General features: G+C 41.9%; 1 protein-coding gene across 4 annotated transcripts in view; it reads left to right on the forward strand.

Annotated features, from left to right (window-relative positions):
* Window positions 1–17,807, forward strand: part of clu (clusterin) — a 42,788-nt gene extending 24,981 nt beyond the window's left edge. For all 4 annotated transcript variants that reach the window (XM_078542256.1, XM_078542254.1, XM_078542258.1 and 1 more), the window contains exons 5-9: window positions 1,009–1,396; window positions 5,209–5,337; window positions 9,093–9,313; window positions 15,404–15,618; window positions 17,610–17,807. In XM_078542256.1, the coding sequence (XP_078398382.1) occupies window positions 1,009–1,396; window positions 5,209–5,337; window positions 9,093–9,313; window positions 15,404–15,618; window positions 17,610–17,619 (963 nt within the window). In that variant the 3' untranslated portion in view covers window positions 17,620–17,807. The remainder of the gene's footprint in view (window positions 1–1,008; window positions 1,397–5,208; window positions 5,338–9,092; window positions 9,314–15,403; window positions 15,619–17,609) is intronic.
* The last annotated feature ends 1,116 nt before the right edge of the window (window positions 17,808–18,923 follow it).

The raw sequence follows: 18,923 nt of genomic DNA on the forward strand, positions 1-18,923 counted from the left end.
ATTTTTAATTCACTGAAAGATGCTTCATTGGTATTATTTCATGGTGTTATTAGGAGCTGTATTGTCACTGCTTATTGCATTGTTGCAAAATTGGAGAATGTAGGACTTCATGCATTACGTGTGTAGGGAACACTGCTCACTGGCATCCCACTATTGTCTGATTTTGATTGAAAATTGAGGGAAATATCCTGTTGTTTTTCAATCATTAAAATGTGAATAGTGTTCCGGCATGCCACAGAATCTATTGTAAGGTTAAAAGATTTCAATTTTTGGGATTTGGCTTTGTTCCTACTGCTCTTATTTCCCCATAGTTTATGCCCACCTGCTTTGCCAGTTGCGAATCCTGTATTTCACTAAAGTGGCTCGCCCTCCTTCACTTGTGAGCCTAAGCATAGGGTTTCAGCAAGCAATTTGACTGAAAAGAACATGACAGCCGCAACTGACCCTGCCCTCATCTAACACCCACATACACAAACACACACACACACATTAACTTCCTGACCAGGGTTGGATAGTTATCGGTAGCAAGAGCAGTAGCTAATTCTCGATCTTAATACCAAATATTGTTCCTGGTCTATGTGGTTCAGCACCTAGCAACTCTTTCTGTTGAACTATCAGGACCCTGTTAGGTCTGTCTCTATTTAAGATTGATGCAATTGCAACATCTGTGAGCATGCTAACAGTGAGAGTAAATTATATGAATATTTTATTATCTTCCCTAAATAAGAATTTTCTGACATTCAGAATAATTTATTTGTTGTAAGAAATAAATCGGTGGAGTACATGTCTGCACAATTGTTTTGGTTGTAAGTCAGCAGTGGGTTTGCTGAAAACAGGTGGAAGTGCCAAAGTAACTGAATAGAATTCTCCTCATGTTTTCATTTAGCAGGCCAGTTTCTTTGAAATAAGAGGCAGGTTGGGAATCAACAATAAACTCCTACTGTAAATCTACCATACAATTGTTCACCATTCACCTTTGGAATCTAAACTACTTACTTTTTTCAACAGGTAGAAAGGTTCTTTAATGAAACACCACTGGCTTCTGTATGGGTCAATGGGGATAAATTCGACTCACTGGTTGAAAAGAACGCAGAGCAGGGTGAACAATTTGAACATGTTGAAAAACAGTATGAAGACATCGATGAAATGTTCAGAGAAAGCATGAGGGCGTTTGATGGAACAGATAGATTGATTGATCATCCCTTCAGCAACTTTGGAGTTTTCCCGAAGCACTTCTCTTTGTTTCCAGATTCATCCCTTTCCCCCTTTAAATCTTCCATGTTTGACAGTCATGGGATGCTTTCCTCTTTCTTCGATATGACTCAGCGGATGTTTGAAAAATTCCACAAAATTATGCATGATGTTGAATTAGATAGAGGAATGTATCACGATATAGGTAAGAAATATCTGGGTGTGGGAGCGGCCTGTTACACTATTAGTTTAAGAACGATACCTTACAATTCCATACATCTTAGCCAACTGTCAAGTTAATGACCATTCAATGGAGTTAGAAAGTTGGACTGTGCCAAATCCTTGTCGTCATAAAAGTGCCTATAAACTGTTGAACAGGGCTGATTTTCCTGGATTTGTGGGGTCTTGTTAAGTACCAGAAAATGGTCCAGTCGGAGCATCTGCATCTAAAGGCACCTGCTGGATTTCAAAGGGTTATACTGTTTTCCACAGAATCCTGAGTCAGCCTCAGAAGTGGGAACTCCTGGTGTGAGGAGTCTCCAACTCTTTCCATTTTTTTTAAGGGTCATATAGAAGTTTCACACCATTTCAAATCAATCAGAAATGACCTACAGAAAAGTGTGGGTGTAACCCAACCAGGGATTTTGTTGGCACACCATCAAAATTCAGACCTGACTGTAACCAAATAGAGCTTGAAGCACTCTTAAAGTGCAAGTGTGCATGAAACAGCAGTCATATGATCTAACACTTGTTGACTTGGTCCCCTTATTGCTGCAGGTAAGTTTTTTTTTTAGTTCTTTCTTGGGATATGCTGACTAGGCCAGCATTTATTGCCCATCCCTAATTGCCCTTGAGAAGGTGGTAATGTGCTGCCTTCTTGAACCACTGCACTGGTGGGTACATCCACAGTGCTGTTAGGAAGTTCCAGGATTTTGACCCAGTGACAGTGAAGGAATGGCGATATATTCCCAAGTCAGGATCGTGAGTGGCTTGAAGGAGAACTTGCAGGTGATGGTTTTCTCATGTATCTGCTGCCCTTTCCTTCTAGGTGGTGGAGGTCATGGATTTGAAAGATGCTATCAAAGGAGATTAGGTGAGTTGCTGCAGTGCATCTTGTATATGGTACACACTGCTGTCACTTTGTGCCAGTGGCGGAGGGATTGAACGTTTAAGGTGGTGGATGGGGTGTCGATCAAGTGTGTTGTCTTGTCCTGGATGGAGTAGAGCTGCACTCATCCAGGAAAGTGGAGAGTATTCCATCATACTCCTTCCTTGTGCTTTGTAGATGGTGGATGGCTTTGGGGAGTCAGGAGGTGAGTTGCTCTCTGCAGAATTCCCAGCCTCTGACCTGCTCTTGTAGCCACAGTATTTATATGGCTAGTCCAGTTAAGTTTCTGGTCAATGGTAACCCCCAGGATGCACTTTGATGATGAGCGATTTAACATTGGTAATGCCATTGAATGTCAGGGTGAGATGGTTAGATTCTCCTTTGTCGGAGATGGTCATTGCCCGGCACTTGTATGGTGCGAATGTTACTTGCCACTTATCAGCCCAACCCTTAATGTTGTCCAGGTCTTACTGCATTTGGATATGGACTGCTTCAGTATCTGAGGGGTTGCAAATAGTACTGAACACTGTGCAATTATCTGCGATCATCGCCACTTCTGATCTTATGATGGAAGGAAGGTCATTGATGAAGAAGCTGAAGATGGTTGGGCCGAGGACACTACCCTGAGGAACTCCTGCAGTTCTGTGCTTCAGGGAGCTTTCACTGTGTGCACCAAGCACACATGCGCGTACTTCAGCGCTCGCATTCCTTCCTCCCCTGCCCTGGCAGCGCTGCAGAGCGTGATTCATGCTGGCTGGCTGTTAATTGGTCAGCCAGAGAGAAATCACGACCGGGCCTGATCGCGGGCGGTGGTCGGCTTCCCGACCGCTTCTGAGCCCGCCCGCCTGACAATCGGAAAATCCTGGCCCAAGAAACTGAAAATATAACAAAGAACAGTGAGCGCAGATTCCAAAAGGCAATGACCAACCTTATTGGATTCTTTGAGGAAGTAACAGAAAAGGGATTTAAAAGTAATGCAGTAGACAGAACATATTTGGATTTCCAAAAAGCCTTTGATAAGCTACAGCATAGTAGATCGTGACTATTATGAAAATATGTAAACTCGGGTAATAAGTAGCAAAGTGGATAGTAATGGCTATGAAGCAGAAAACAGACAATAAAAAGATTAAAGGTTGACAGAAGGATCAGTGCTGGGACCACTGCTGTTCATCATTCACACAAACAATTTGGAATATGGAAGCAGAAATACAATTACAAAATTTGTGGCTGTCAGCAACTTGGCAGTTGTCATTAGTACAGAGAAGCACTACAATAAAATACAGGAAGGCGTTAATAAACTTGCAGAATGGGCATGTAATTGACAAACAAACTTCAATATAAGTAAGTGTGCATTTTGGTTACAAGAAGAAACATTTACTCATTAATAACCTGCTCACTGATGCTCAGTTCAGAGTCCGCCAGGGTCACTCAGCTCCTGACCTCATTACAGCCTTGCTCCAAACATGGACAAAAGAGCTGAACTCCCGAGGTGAGGTGAGAGTGACTGCCCTTGACATCAAGGCAGCATTTGAGTGAGTGTGGTATATAGGAGCCCTAGCAAGTCCATGGGAATCAGGGGGAAAACTCTTCGCTTGTTGGAGTCATACCTAGCACAAAGGAAGATGGTTGTGGTTGTTGGAGGTCAATCATCTCAGCTCCAGGACATCACTGCAGGAGTTCCTCAGGGGAGTGTCCTCGGCCCAACCATCTTCAGCTGCTTCATCAATGACCTTCCCTCCGTTATAAAGTCAGAGGTGGGGATGTTCGCTGATGACTGCACAATGTTCAACACCATTCGCGACTCCTCAGATACTGAAGCAGTCCATGTTCATACGCAGCAAGACCTGGACAATATTCAGGCTTGGGCTGATAAGTGGAAAGTAACACTCTTGCCACACAAGCGCCAGGCAATGATCATCTCCAGTAAGGGAGAACCTAACCAACTCCCCATGACATTCAATGGATTACCATCACTGAATCCCACACTATGAACATCCTGGGGGTTACCATTACCAGAAACTGAACTGGACCAGCCATATAAATACTGTGGCTACAAGAGCAGGTCAGAGGCTGGGAATCCTGTAGAGAATAACTCACTCTTGACTCTCCAAAGCCTGTCAACCATCTACAAGGCACGAGTCAGGAGTATGATGAAACGCTCTTCACTTGCCTGGATGAGCGCAGCTGCACATCACTCAAGAAGCTCGACACCATCCAGGTCAAAGCAGCCAACTTGACTGACACCCATCCCTTCACTCCCTTCACCACGGGACACACAGTGGCAGCAGTGTGTACCATCTACAAGATGCACCACAGCAACTGACGAAAGCTCCTTCAATATCGCCTTCCAAACCCGTGACCTCTAATACCTAGAAGGACAAGAGGAGCAGATGCAATGGAACACTACCACCTGGAAGTTCCCCTCCAAGCCACTCACCATCTTGACTTGAAATTGTATCACTGTTCCGTCACTGTTGCTGGGTCAAAATCCTGGAACTCCCTCCCTAACAGCATATGGGTGTTCCTACACCACAGGGATTGCAGCGATTCAAGAAGGCAGCTCACCACCACCTTCTCAAGGGCAATTAGGGATGGGTAATAAATGCTTGGCCTAGCCAGTGACACCCGCATCCCATGAATGAATATATAAAAAGGAGGGAACATACTGCTTGGAAAGTAAGCATCTAAAAGATGTAGAGGAGCAGAGATCTGTGGGTAGATCACTAAAAGCAGTAATATATGTTAATGAGGCAATTGAGAAAAGCAAACAAAAGACTGATTCATTTCTAGAGGGATAGAATTGAAAAGCAGAGAAGTTAATGTTAAACTTGTATAGAACTTTAGTTAGACAACACTTCCCATGAAACCCTCTTTTGTTTTTACTGATGTTTTGATTCCTTGTTTAATAGATGGACAAAACAGGTCAAATTCAACAGAAGGACAGGATCAGTTCATCTGCCGTGAAATACGTCGGAACTCTTCTGGGTGCATGAAACTTTCAGACAAGTGTGAAAAATGCAAAGAACTCATGTCCTTAGGTAAATTAAAGCATTCAAGTGATTAAATTCTGAAAGAGGACGAGAAAATAAACTAACAAAAGTCCTTTTTGCTATATATAAAGACCTGGGGCTGAATAATATGGCTGTGCGCCAACGGCGAGGTCCACACCCGGAAGTCAGCAGCATTCCGACTTCTGGGCCCGCCATCGCTCCACCTCCGATAATATGGCAATTGCCGTGAATTATCGGCAAGGGCAGGTTACAGACCGTCATCCCACCCAACGAGTGCTGGAGGATGGGATGGCCGGTCTCTGAGGCTGCAAGCTGTGACCCAGCCTGAACAAGGTAGTAGCCAGCACTTAAAAGGGCCCCCTGGCACGGGACAGTGTTAGGTGACCCATCTGATGGTCAGTCGAGTACACCTACTATGCATAGTGAAGATTTGTGCATTTTCGAGTCTGGCTAGGTAAGTCAATTTAAATTTTAGCTAAAGTAAAGTAAAACACTGAGGATGCTGGAAATATGAATTAAGAACAGAAAATACTAGAAAAACTCAGCAGGTCTGGCAGCATTTGTGGAGAGAGAAACAGAGTTAACAGTTCAAGTCCATATGACTCTCCTTCAGTGATGATGAGAGGTAGAAATGTGATGGTTTTATACTGTTGAGAGTGGGTGGAGTAGGTGAACCAAAGTAGGTCAGGGATAGGTGGGAGCTCAGGGAGGATTTGACAAAAATGTCATGGACACAAGACAAAGGGAGTGGTAATGATAGTGTTAAAGACTAAGGCAGGTGCTAATAGTGGCATAAAGGTCAGATAGCAGAATGTGTTAATAGCAGAACAAGGGTCAGCGCTCCCTGAAAGCAAAACATAAGAACAAGTTACAGACTGGCCCTGTGGGTGGTAGGGGGCAGAGGTTGGGAAAGAATGATCAAAATGGAGGACAGAGTTCATGGTCTGAAACTCATCGGAAGATGGGCTGCTGTTCCTCCACTGGAAGAACAGCACTTCATCTTCGGATTAGGCACTTTACAGCCTTCTGAGCTTAATACTGAGTTCAACAACTTCAGACCGTGAACTCTGTCCTCCATTTTGATATTTCTTTTCCAACCTCCTCCCCACCCCCACCCCCCTCCCCATCCCCCACATGGCCAGTTTTGTAACTTGTTCTTAAGTTTTGCTTTCAGAGAGTGCTGACCCTTGTTCTGCCACCAACGGTTAAATGAAAACACTGCTTTCCATTAGCCAGTATCCAATTTAAGTTCACATTGAACCACAGGTAAAATCCTTCTGGGGTTCAGACAATGCATTTCAATTTTAAAACTCAACGGCATTCTCTCATAACAGTTGAGAGACCAGGCTCTATTGGATCTAGCCTCAATGAGAATGTTTACACTGTGTTTAATTCATATTATGTTTTAATATTTCTTTGCTGCCAATTATTTTCCAAGGAAATCATTAAAAAAATACATTCAGCTGTTGGCCAACAGTCATAGCCTGCCAGGATCACACTGAAAAGCTCCTTCCTGTTTCACACAGGTGATTGAGCAAACATATGTTTCTTTAGATATTAGCTTTGGCTTAGTGGCACACTCTTGCCTCTAAGTCAGAAGGTCATGGGTACAAACCCCACTCTAGAGATTTGAGCACGTTATCCAGGCTGACATTTCATTGCATGATGGAGCTAGTTCTGAACTGCCTTTTGGTTGAGATGTTAAACCAAGGTCTGACTGCTGTTTCAGGTGGATGTAAAAGATCCCATGGCATTTTTTTGATGACAACCAAGGGTGTTTTCCTGGTCTGCTGGCCACTATTACCCATCATAACTTTCAACATCTTGTAAACAAATTATTTAGTCATTATGTATTGCTATAGAAACGCAAGCCCTTTCCTTTCCCATTAAAATGTATTTTGTAATACCTTAAATTAAATTCTTCTTGTGAAGTATTGAGGGATTGCCAGGGTGGTGGCTTCTACATTAAGAAATAGTTGGAGATGCAGAGAAAGAAAATTGCTCTGACCAAAATTGTATATCTGTTAAATTATTAACAGTTCACCTTGTCTGTTTATGTCTGTGTAATTGCTGTGTTTTGCATTTCAACCAATTAAGCATATGCATCCATTTTAAGTTGTGGTAGAAAAGAAATTTACTTCAGAATTGAAGATTCTGGGTAAACATCAAAATCATAAAAATAACACAAAGCTATATTTCAAATCATTCATGTGTCTGAGTCAGAAGCCTGAATGTGATGTGATGTGGGGTGATAATTACATAGAACATCATGGACCTTTTCTTTCTCAGCCCAGGAGTCCATGCCTTACAACAAATCTCTGAACTCTGCTCTAAGGAGGAATTATTTCCAGAGCAATAGCTGCAAGCCAGATAGAATTAGTATTGCATTGCTAGTTATCCTACAGTCAGCCATTTATTATTTTGGTATTATTTATGGATGTATTTTGTGGTAATACAATAGAAAAACAATTTGGATGAAGTTTGATGTTAAACGCTACAAGCTATCTACACTATATTATGATAAATGACAGCTCAGGGAAATGAGATTAGAGTAAATGGGCATAACTTACATTGTCTGTAAGGCATTTTTCTGTGAGTATGCCTGTCAGGCTGTTACTTGACTAGCCTGAGACAGCTCTCCCAATTTTGGCACAAGCCCCCAGATGTTAGTAAGGAGGACTTTGCAGGGTCGACAGAGCTGAGTTTGCTGTTGTTGTTTCCGGTGCCTAGGTCAATAACTCTACCAGGTTCTGTACCACTGGTTGGGCCTTGCATGCAGTGGGCGAGTTACCGTTAAATTATCAAGGCATTGCCCAGGATTTTCTGTCCCTTGCGTCACATATCGCCTTGGTGTATTGGAGGTACCATCTTTTGCTTGAGTCACTAAACTGCCTGCTCAGATGCATGTGAATGGTTTCATGATATGATTCAAAGAAGAGCAGGAGAGCTCAAGCAGTAGCCTAGCCAGCATTTATCCATCAACTCACACAGGTTAACTGCACCATTTTCCCACTGCTGTTTGTGGGACTTTGCTGTGTGCAATTGCTTGCTGTATTTGCCTGTGTAAATATCCAGTGTCCTGACATGAAAGGCGCTATACCAAAATGTTTTAAACTAGTAAATCTATTATGGACAATTCAGTTCCAATCAAAGGTATTGTCTTCTCATATATATGGATGAACTGGAAGTAATATGTTGGAACATAAATGAAGAATGAAACTAGAATGTTTAAAGCATAAGGGGATAGTTGAAGTGAATATCTTTATTATATTTAATGTAGGTAAGTATAAGATGGAAAAGGGGATAAAGAGTTACGCTGACAGAGTTAGATGTTGTAATGGTTAAGAAAGAATCAAATTGGATAAAAATGAATACATTCAAACTAGAAAAAGCAATATAAATGAATTGAAAATAAGTTAGTATAAAATTCTGCTCTGAATTGTGATTCTCTTTGCTTTAATTGATCAAAACATTTTAGAAGCTGCAAGACAGTTCTGATCCAAGTACTATAATCGGAAACCAGGAAATTATTTAGCAATTTGTTAGAAGAAAATTCATGCCATGAAATAACAAGATTTTTAAAAGTTGCTTATTATAGAGGGGAAACCTTTTTTTGTCAGACATTTACCCAGAAAGTTCCTTCACCCTGCTAGTTTCTAAATTGGGTATTAACAAAGTAGAATTGTGAATAGTCACCCATCTATTAATAATAAGCAGCATGACGTTATTTTAATGATTAGGATTTTTCTATGACTCATTTGTTTTTCTCCCCTTCATTTCAGAGTGTTTTGATACGGAACACAAACCTTTACGAAAGGCGTTTGAAGAGGCTCTGTCAATGGCAGAGCATTTTACAAAGAAATATGATAATCTAATGAAAGAATTTCAGCAGAAGATGGAGAATAGCACCAAGGAGTTAGAGATGCTGAACAAACAGTTTGGATGGGTGTCTAAACTGGCAAATTATACACAGAACCCTGATGGATCATTTCATGTTAAAGCTGTGAGTTTAAAGGGCAGATAGACCTGACAGGGGTATGAAACCTTTCAAAGCTCAAAGGCCAGAAAAACATGTTGTATATCAACAAAGAGCAACAGGTTTTAAACTTAAGTATAATTTTTCTGATCCCTAAAAACAGGTGCTAAACAGGGGCTGAGGAATCAAATAATATGGCTAAGAGCAGAAAAAAATTTCTGCCCCATGCCCAACCATTTTCATCTGACCTGCACTCCATTATAAGGTCAAAGGTGGGATGCCTGCGCTCCTGATTGTACAGTGCTCAATACCATTCGTAATTTCTCAGGTAATGAAGTCTTCCAGATTTGCATTCAGCAAGACCCAGACAACATTCAGTTTGGGCTGATAAGTGGCAAGTAACATTCATGCCACACAATTGCCAGGCAATGACCATTTCCAACAAGAGAAAGTTTAACCACCTCCCCTTGACATTCAACGGCATTACCATTGTTGAATGCCTCCACCATCAACATCCTGGAGGAGTAATCATTGACCTGAAACTTAAGTGAACCAGCCACATAATAACATGGCTACAAGAACAGGTGTTCTTGGCTAGTGACTTGGTGTGTAACAGACAAGGCACAAGTCAAGTGTGCGATGGAGTACTCCACTTACCTGGAATGAGTATGATTCTAAATACACTCAAACATGAGAAATAGGAACAAAATTAGGCCATTTTGCCCATTAAGTTTGCTCCACCATTCAATAAGATATTAATGACCATCTACCTTAACTCCACCTTCCCAATTCCCATTTCCTTAAATTCCGTTTCATTGGTATCCCATCTACTACATTCACTCCTTCCAACACCAATGCATAGTGGCAGTGGTGTGTACCATCTACAAGACACACTGCTGTGTCTCAACAAGGTTGCTTTGACAATGTCCCCCAGACCTGTGACTCTTATCACACGGAAGAACAAGGATAGCTGATGCATGAGAACACCACCACTCTCAAGTTCCCTTCCATTTTCAAAATATTCATTCACGAGATGTGGGCTTCGCTGACTGAGCCTGCATTATTGTCCATCTCTAGTTGCCCTTGTGAAGGTGGTGGTGAGCTGCCTTCTTGAACCGCTGCGGTCCATGTTGTATAGGTAAACCCGCAGTGCTGTTAGGAAGGGAATTCCAGGATTTTGACCCAGCGACAGTGAAGGAACGGCGATATATTTCCAAGTCAGGGTGGTGAGTGACTTGGAGGAGAACTTCCACATGGTGGTGTTCCCATCTGTCTGCTGCCCTTCCCTTGTCCTTTTAGATAGTAGTTGTCATGGGTTTGGAAGGTGCTGTCAAAGGAGCCTTGGTGCATTCCTGCAGTGCATCTTGTAGATGGTACACACTGCTGCTGCTGTGCATCAGTGGTGGAGGGAGTGAATGTTTGTGGATGTGGTGCCAATCAAGCGGCTGCTTTGTCCTGGATGGTGTCAAGCTGCTTGAGTGTTGTGGGAGCTGCATTTATCCAGGCAAGTGGGGAATATTCCATCACACTCCTGACTTGTGCCTTGTAGATGGTGGACAGGCTTTGGGGAGTCGGGAGGTGGGTTACTCATTGCACGATTCCTAGCCTCTGACCTGCTCTTGTAGCCACAGTATTTATATGGCTATTCCAGTTCAGTTTCTGGTCAATGGTAACACCCAGGATGTTGATAGTGGGGGATTCAGTGCTGGTAAGGCCATTGAATATCAAGGGGCGATGGTTGGATTCTCTCTTGTTGGAGATGGTCATTGCCTGGCACTTGTGTGGCACGAATATTACTTGCCACTTGTCAGCCCAAGCCTGGATATTGTCCAGGTCTTGCTGCATTCAGACACGGACTGCTTCATGTCACATATCCTTGCTTGGCCCAACACCACCTTCTCACAGACAACCATGGATTTTGTAAAATGGAAAAAAAACTGACAGCTGTCATTCTGCCATCTGCTGCTACTATTTGTAGTAACATTGAAGCTTTCTCATTGTTGGAAGAATTAGTGCAGTGTATTGGAGCTTCATAGAAATCTGCAACTGCAACAACCCACCCTTTCAGACGTCACTTGATACCAGTCCGCAACTTCACAATAGCACAGATTATAGCTCTGATGACAATATGGGATAATTAGATAGCAGCTGTTAATTTAAGAGGTTAAACAGTCTTTCCCTCCTTCATTTCATCACATCCAGGAGGGTCTGAATGTTGAAATGGAATTTTCTGTTTCCTTGTAATTTCCTGCTCCTCCATTTGAAAACTTTTCAGAAGCGCAGGAATCATCCATTACAGCTACCTAACAGTCAACTCACTGTGCCAAATACTCGTCTAGTTATTCACTCCTCCAGTCTGTTGTTCTTGCTTTTTAAAGACTGCAGTCATAATTCCAGAGCCTTCGCCAGGGTGCTCCCACAGGAGTTGTAATTCTGAACAGCAATAGATGTTTAAATAAGGTGATTCTGCAATTCATAGCAGAATCAACACTCGATGCAGGAACAGGAGTAGGCCATTCAGCTCCTCAAGCCTGTTCCACCATTCAGCAGCGTCATCTTAGCTCCATTTACCTGCCTAAGCTCCATATCCCTTAATTCCATTATGTAGAAAATAGATGAATCTTAATTTTGATGTCTTCAATTGACCTAGTGGCAACATTGTGGATGATTGTTCCAGATTTTCAGTATTGTTTGGGTGAGGAAGAGCTTCCCTCACTTCTGAACAGCTTAGCTCTATTTTTGAGGTAACGCCCCCTTGTTCTGCACTCCCCCGTCGAGGAAAAAGTTTCCACCTACCCTATAAATCCTTTAATCATCTTAAACACCTCAATTGTTTCACACCTGAACTGTATATACTTTAGGGAATACAAGCCTGGTTTATGCAACCTGCCTTCATAATTTAACATTTTTAGCCCAGGTATCATTCTGATGAATCTGTGTTGCATGCACACCAAGGCCAATACATCCTTCCTGAGGTGTGATGCCCAGCACAGAATGCAGTACTCCAGATGCAATCTAACTGGAGCTTTATGCAACTAAAGTATAATTAAATCTCCCTGTTTCTCTACTGGCCCCAGCTTCTTGCCATTTATAAAATAAATCGGATTGATTTTTCTGATGTTCAAATCCTACTTGTCCGCATTGAACTCCATGAATCTTTCAATGTCCCTTTACAACTTTCTGCTCCCATGTACACTTCTTACTATGCCATCAAGCTGGCTGCTTTTAGTAAATTTAGTTAATGACTCTCTGTAGTGAAAATCTGAGGCCCCAGTAGAGATTCCTGGGGAATACCACTACTCACTTACTGCCATTTGGAACACATACCCATTATCCCTACTCTCTGTCTCATACATCCTAACCATTCTTTACATGTCAGAAATTTGCTTTCAATAACAAGCTCTTCCATTTATGCCAACACCTCTTATGTGAAAGGTTATGAAATGATCTCTGAAATAAATATCATCCATTGAGACTCTTTTACTTACTGTATTAGTGAAAAATAATCTAAAATTAATTTATTTTTAGTTTTCCTCATATCTCTGGTACTTGATCTTCTTCCTCCACTGTGAAGACTAATAAGAAAAAAGGTATTCATTTAGTAAGTCTGCCATTTATTTATTTTCAGCATTGACAGGTACAGGGGGACATCTGTCTCGGGGTGCACTGTCAGTCCACCTTTTTTTTATTCTTTCACGGGATGTAGGCATCGCTGGTTCGGCCAGCATTTATTTCCCATCCCTAATTGCCCTTGAGAAAGTGGTGGTGAGTTGCCATCTTAAACCTCTGGAGCCCATGTGGTGTAGGTACACCCACAGTGCTGTTAGGGAGGGAGTTCCAGGATTTTGACCCAGTGACAGTGAAGGAACAGCTATATATTTCCAAGTCAGAATGGTGTGTGGTTTGGAAGGGAGCTTGCAAGTGGTGGTGTACTCACGCATCTGCTGCCCTTGTCCTAGGTGGTTGAGGTCGAGGGTTTGGCAGATGCTGTTGAAGGAGCCTTGGTGACTTGCTGCTGTGCATCTTGTAGATGATGCACACTGCTCTTATTGTGCGTCAGTGGTGGAGGGAATGAATGTTTTCAGGTGGATGGGATGCCAATGAAGCGGGCTGCTTTGACTTGGATGGTGTCGAGTTTCTTGAGTGTTGTTGGAGCTGTACTCATCCAGGCAAGTGGAGAGTGTTCCATTACACTCCTGACTTGTGCCTTGTAGATGGTGAACAGGCTTTGGGGAGTCAGGAGGTGAGTTACTCATCGCAGAAGTGGCCCATTAGAATTTAAAATAAAGGGCTCAAGTGGCCCGTTAGAATTTCAGGGCCTTTTCGTTGGCATTTTTAAGAAAAAATATTCTGAGGTTTTTTTGTAAAGGAAAGAAAGCGTTCAACAACACTTTGAAATTGGAGCAAATACACAGGTTAATGAAGGTTTAGTGATTTTAATTTCACTATCCTCAGTATTTTTCCCTGAATTCTGCTGAAGACATTGACTGACGTCAGGGGTTACATTCCACAAGCAGCTGTAGCTCTCTGGAACCTCATTCAAGTGATGACTCTTTACGAGTGACTAAATAATGGTTACTTTACACATTTAACCTTAGCTTTAAAATAACCCCAACTGGAAAATCTATGAAAGGTCAAAGCCCATTTTATTAAGGCAACACAGGCGAACTTCATCCACGGATGTACATTAATGAGCAGGGATCACATAGCAGTGCAGGTCCTGGGTGATTTTGCGCCTCCTGACTCCAAGGGTACTGAGATCAAGTGCTCTGATAGAAATTGTCTGAATTAACGCTGTGCTATCTTGTACCTTTATTTTCTGAACATTTCGCTACCACACCAGGTGGTGCATTAGTTCATTGACTCATTGGAGTAGGAGGACATTGATATAAACAATTCCTTTTGTGTTTTATATCAATGTCTGTGCTGTGTATTACAAACCCAGTCTCTTCACAAAGGAAATTCCTGTATGTTAAATGGTTGCATGATTTGCATGTCATTTAAAATATTTATGCAGTAATGTCGAAGAACCAAATTTTGATTTAGAATTATTTGCAAATGAGTGTGGATACAAGAAATTATCCTTACCTCCTTTATGTGTCATCTAATTTAAAATTCACATTAATGGGCAGAACTGTAGCAGCACCATGACTGATGAGCGGTGTGCAGTAAAAATCAATCTCTATGCAAATTTGCTGCTCAGGATGTCAAGTGCAACAATGTAACTGAAACTTGGATCTGCACATATGAAACAATCTTCCTCAAACCCAAAACAGAGTAATTTCCACATTGGCCATTTGCCTGTGCCTATTTTATCCATGTTTATTGCTGCATTCATTTTGTTTTGGAACTCCAAGTTAAAACCTTCATGTGGATGAATAACTGTTGGTTATTACTCTGGAAAAACAAAAGTGGCTGATGAGTTATAGCACAGGATTTTACCTCTTTTGTGGCAAGGTGGGGGATGGGGTGGTGGTGCGGGAAACAGACTGTTACTGGGTTCCGAACCCGCCCCCAGGGGGAAACAGTCACTCATTATTATTTTTACGGTGTCCTATTAAAGATGGTTGAAGTTGGAGGGATTTCCAGCTTGGAAAGAGCAGCAGGCTGTAATTGAGGACAAGTGCCCTCTCTCCAACTGTTTTAAATCTTAAACTTGAAAAAAAAAGGATCTTGCAGCCAAAGGCCACCACTCTACAGGACAGCATGTGGCTACTCCTGTATCCAGGCAGTGAGGGCCTAGGCCTGCGTGGAGCTCTGACCCACAGGGAGGCCACTTCAAGGCACCTAACACTGGCCCCTGTTGCCTGTGCAAACTTGGAGGCCCCCTCATCCCACCCAGCTCCCAGACACCATAGCCTTTTGGCACAGACGTTTTAATTCTCTCATTTCTCTGAACTAAGGAAATGTGGTGGGAGATACCAGTAGGGTCATAATCAGAAATCAATGGCAGGATGAAGTAAGATAGAACAAGGTACCAATTAAGTTGACTGTAATTGGGCTCAATTAACCTTTCCTGGCTGTTCTTGTTTGAGTCACAACACTCTTTTTCTATTCTGCTAGCTTATACACAACTGAATTGACTTAGATCATTTACCCCCCCCCCCCCAATCCCAGATAATGTCAAGAACCGCAAACGATGGTCCATCCAAAGACACCGGTACCACTGTTACTGTCCAGATCTTTGATTCGCCTCCATTGACCTTCCTGGTCTCGGGACAGAACCACTGGGAGGATCCTGAGTTCTCGGAAATGCTGGCACAGCAAGCATTGAAGCACTACAATGAGAACAGAATGTTACAAGGCTTGCCAGATCATAAGCTGGAGACCACGTGAGTATCACTGTTACTCATAATGGCACCTTGCATTTAAAGGAAAGATGTATTTTATGGAGGAGTGGTTCAGTATCACTGCATGTAACATTGCATCACTGTGTTGTCCAGTGACAGAATATGGCTCAAGCCCTCAGTTTCATACCTGGTGAATTTTTTATCACAACCATACTACGGTAAGCTGATACAGAATGCGGAACAGGAAAATCAATCTTGTTGCTTCAGTCATACACCTCATAGTTGTCAGTTGCAGATTTGGTGGAAGCCTGGTAGAAGTTCATGCTGGCCAACAGAAGTAAAATTCAAAAACAACTTTCCGTCCTTTTGTTCATCTGAGGAGCTATTAGAACAGAACATTACCTCTCGCACTGCCCTGTTTGAGGATGGGAGCTGATCTGCCAGTTCTGCACTATAACTGACCTGCACTAAATTGCTTAACGTAATCATTGGATAGACTGTGGAGCAATATCCCACTCACTATCTGGAAACACAGAGACAATTTGATTCTTTTCCTACGTCTGGATATTCATGAACTAAATCATCATGGATATCTGGTGAGAGATTTGCTGACCCAAAAACAGAACAGTAAAAGTTATATATTTCAGTCTAGTGATAACTTGGAACTCATTGCTAAGGTTGACCATTCGATCTGCTTTCTTGAAGATAATTTTCATTGGCCAACTGCCCCATAAACTCGGGGTGACCGGCATACGCAATTTTTAAAAATAAATTTCTCGCCTACTGGCTAACCAAGGTCATCCCAACTCAACTTCCAACTGAGTGTATGAGTGCAGCTGTGTAGCTGAAACCTAACTCCACACGTGAAAGAGATGGGTGACCAACTCGCCTGCCCAAAACAAACACAAGCCTTATTTCAATATATGGATTGGAGTCTGATGCTGGTTATAGGATCCCCAGTGCTATTTTCATTACCAATTGGCATAGTATGCACTGCGCATGCTCTAACCATTGTTAATAAAAGAAATTGAGTGACCCATCCTGCAGTGCTTAAAGGAGCTATTGTAGGTTGTTCAAAAAGGGATAGATTTCAAATTTTAAATGGACTTTTGTGGGAAGAGTGTTAATTGTTCCTCTGGCTTCATAAAGGTAGATCCTGTGATGTCCGACTTCCATGTCCGTTCCCCAGGATCGCTTCCCCCCTGCCTGTTTTACCTAGCTTTAGCTGCTGGGTTTTGGTCCTTCTCCAATCAGGGAGCTGCTCGTAATCTGTGAGCAACTCACCTTTGTTATGAAGCTGAACCACCAGAATTGGTTAGGCCTCAGAGCGATTCTATCAGATGGGGAATGAGCTTTGCCCTGCCCAATCCTACCTGATAGAATTGAGTACCCAAAGATTGAGCCTTTTTTCTCTTTGATGGCACAAATTTTATTTTTTCTCAATCATATCCTCATTTTTCTGATACTAAATTTTTGTTTTACAGCATGTACTGCTAAGCTACCAACATGTTTACGTGACTGAATCAGAATTCACAATTAATGTATTGTATTCTGTCCAAGTACAAGTACACATCTTCCAGGAAATGTGTTGACGCAGGCATGCACACTTTCCAAAGGCCCTATCTCTATAAGTGGCTAGCATAATTGAGTGTTGTCCAATGCCAAAGATAAATTTTAATGATTGCTTGTACTGCTGCGGCGTTCATTTGTACATGTTTGATATATTTCTTCACAAAAGCCTTACCCCAAATCTGCACTACTTTCACAGGAAAGAGGGATAAACTAGTCTTTGTTTTTTTTTCCTCTCTGGTGTGTTCAGTGTTTAATATGATTGGTATTTAAAATGTGACTATTATTTTCTCTTCTGAAATTGGGCAGAACATTTAGTTCTGTTGGACGTAACTGCTTAACAAAGTTTAAATATTGATGCAAAAGCAAAGTGCTGCGGATACTGGAAATCTGAATATTTATCTTAAATATTTATACATTGAATATTGAAGAGAGGTCAATAATCTTCCTTTATTCTGTTACAGAGAAGCATGAAGGGAGCAAGTTCTCACTTTACCTGCTTTGAAGACTACTTCCATAAACCTTATTGTTATAGCAAATAGGTTTACAGCACAAAGCTACTGAAAATCTCTCTACACAAATGTGTTGCTGGCAGACTGCACTATGCTAAAATCCTTAAACATGAACTACTAAATAAATGCTATTGTATGCACAAAAAACAAGATTTATGGCTTTCATTAACTTTTAAATATTGCTCTTTTCATTTAGGGTTTGATGATTAACGTAGAAGCTGCTAGCTAGATTCATGCATTCCTAGCACATTTCAGCCTGTAGCGAGTGATCTGTAGAGAAAGAAGTGCAGCATTGAGATTTTCCGCAGTTTATTTTGAAACACTCTACACTGCAGGGGTACCCAAAAGGGGTGAAGGATTGGAGGAGCAACACCAACTCTTCCCTGACTGCTTGGGGGACTAGACTTTTTTTCCCCTATCTTATTGACATAATTTAATTGAGAAAAAAGAAAGTGAATTAGGAAAAGGTGGGGGAAGTAGCTCAGTGAAAGGAGGTTTCTTCTATGACCTGGCGAGAGAGAGGGACACCACTGATGCTCAGTGCCTAGTTTTTATTCCCGTATCCAAAAAAATTGCTAAATGTGAAATATAATTTTATATTTACTTAGAGATGTAACCAGTTATCATCGAAATAAACTGTGCTAGTTTCACCCAAATTATTCTATTTCTTCTCCACATGTACCCCATAAGAGTGGAACCAGGCGAGTGCAGTCCCATTTACAGGCCCAATGGAGGTGAAGTGTTAGTGGAGGATGGCGAGGTCAGTCAAGTCAAAGATGGCAGAGCAGTTGAGAAGGGTGAAGAAGGGTAGTTTAACACAGTCACATAGGATGCAATTTGTGACTTTGAATAAGTTTCAGTGTTGTGGCAGGTGTGAAAACCTGATCAGCGAGGTTCAAACATGGAGTTATGGGAAAGATAGCATCGAATCTGAGAGGTAATAACACGTTCAAGGACATTGAAGAGGAAAGGTAGGTTGAAAATGGGGTGGTAATTTGCAATGACAGAAGGGTTCAAGGATGGGTTTTCTGAGGAAGAATATAGTACCTGAGGAGAGGAAACTGCTTACAATATCAGCTAGCATGGGGAGCAGGAAGGAAAGTTGGATGATTAGAAGTTTAGTGAGAATGGAGTTGAAAGCAGGGGCTAGGTCTCATGGACACTCACATTACCTGTGGTTGTGGTTTTAATGTTAGATGACCCAGTATTTGACTTCAACCAGAACAGACCAGGTGCTTCACCAGAACTAGTTCCTTTCCAGTATGG

Source organism: Cetorhinus maximus, chromosome 5 (genome assembly GCF_964194155.1).
Source record: "Cetorhinus maximus chromosome 5, sCetMax3.hap1.1, whole genome shotgun sequence".
NCBI lineage: Eukaryota > Metazoa > Chordata > Chondrichthyes > Lamniformes > Cetorhinidae > Cetorhinus > Cetorhinus maximus.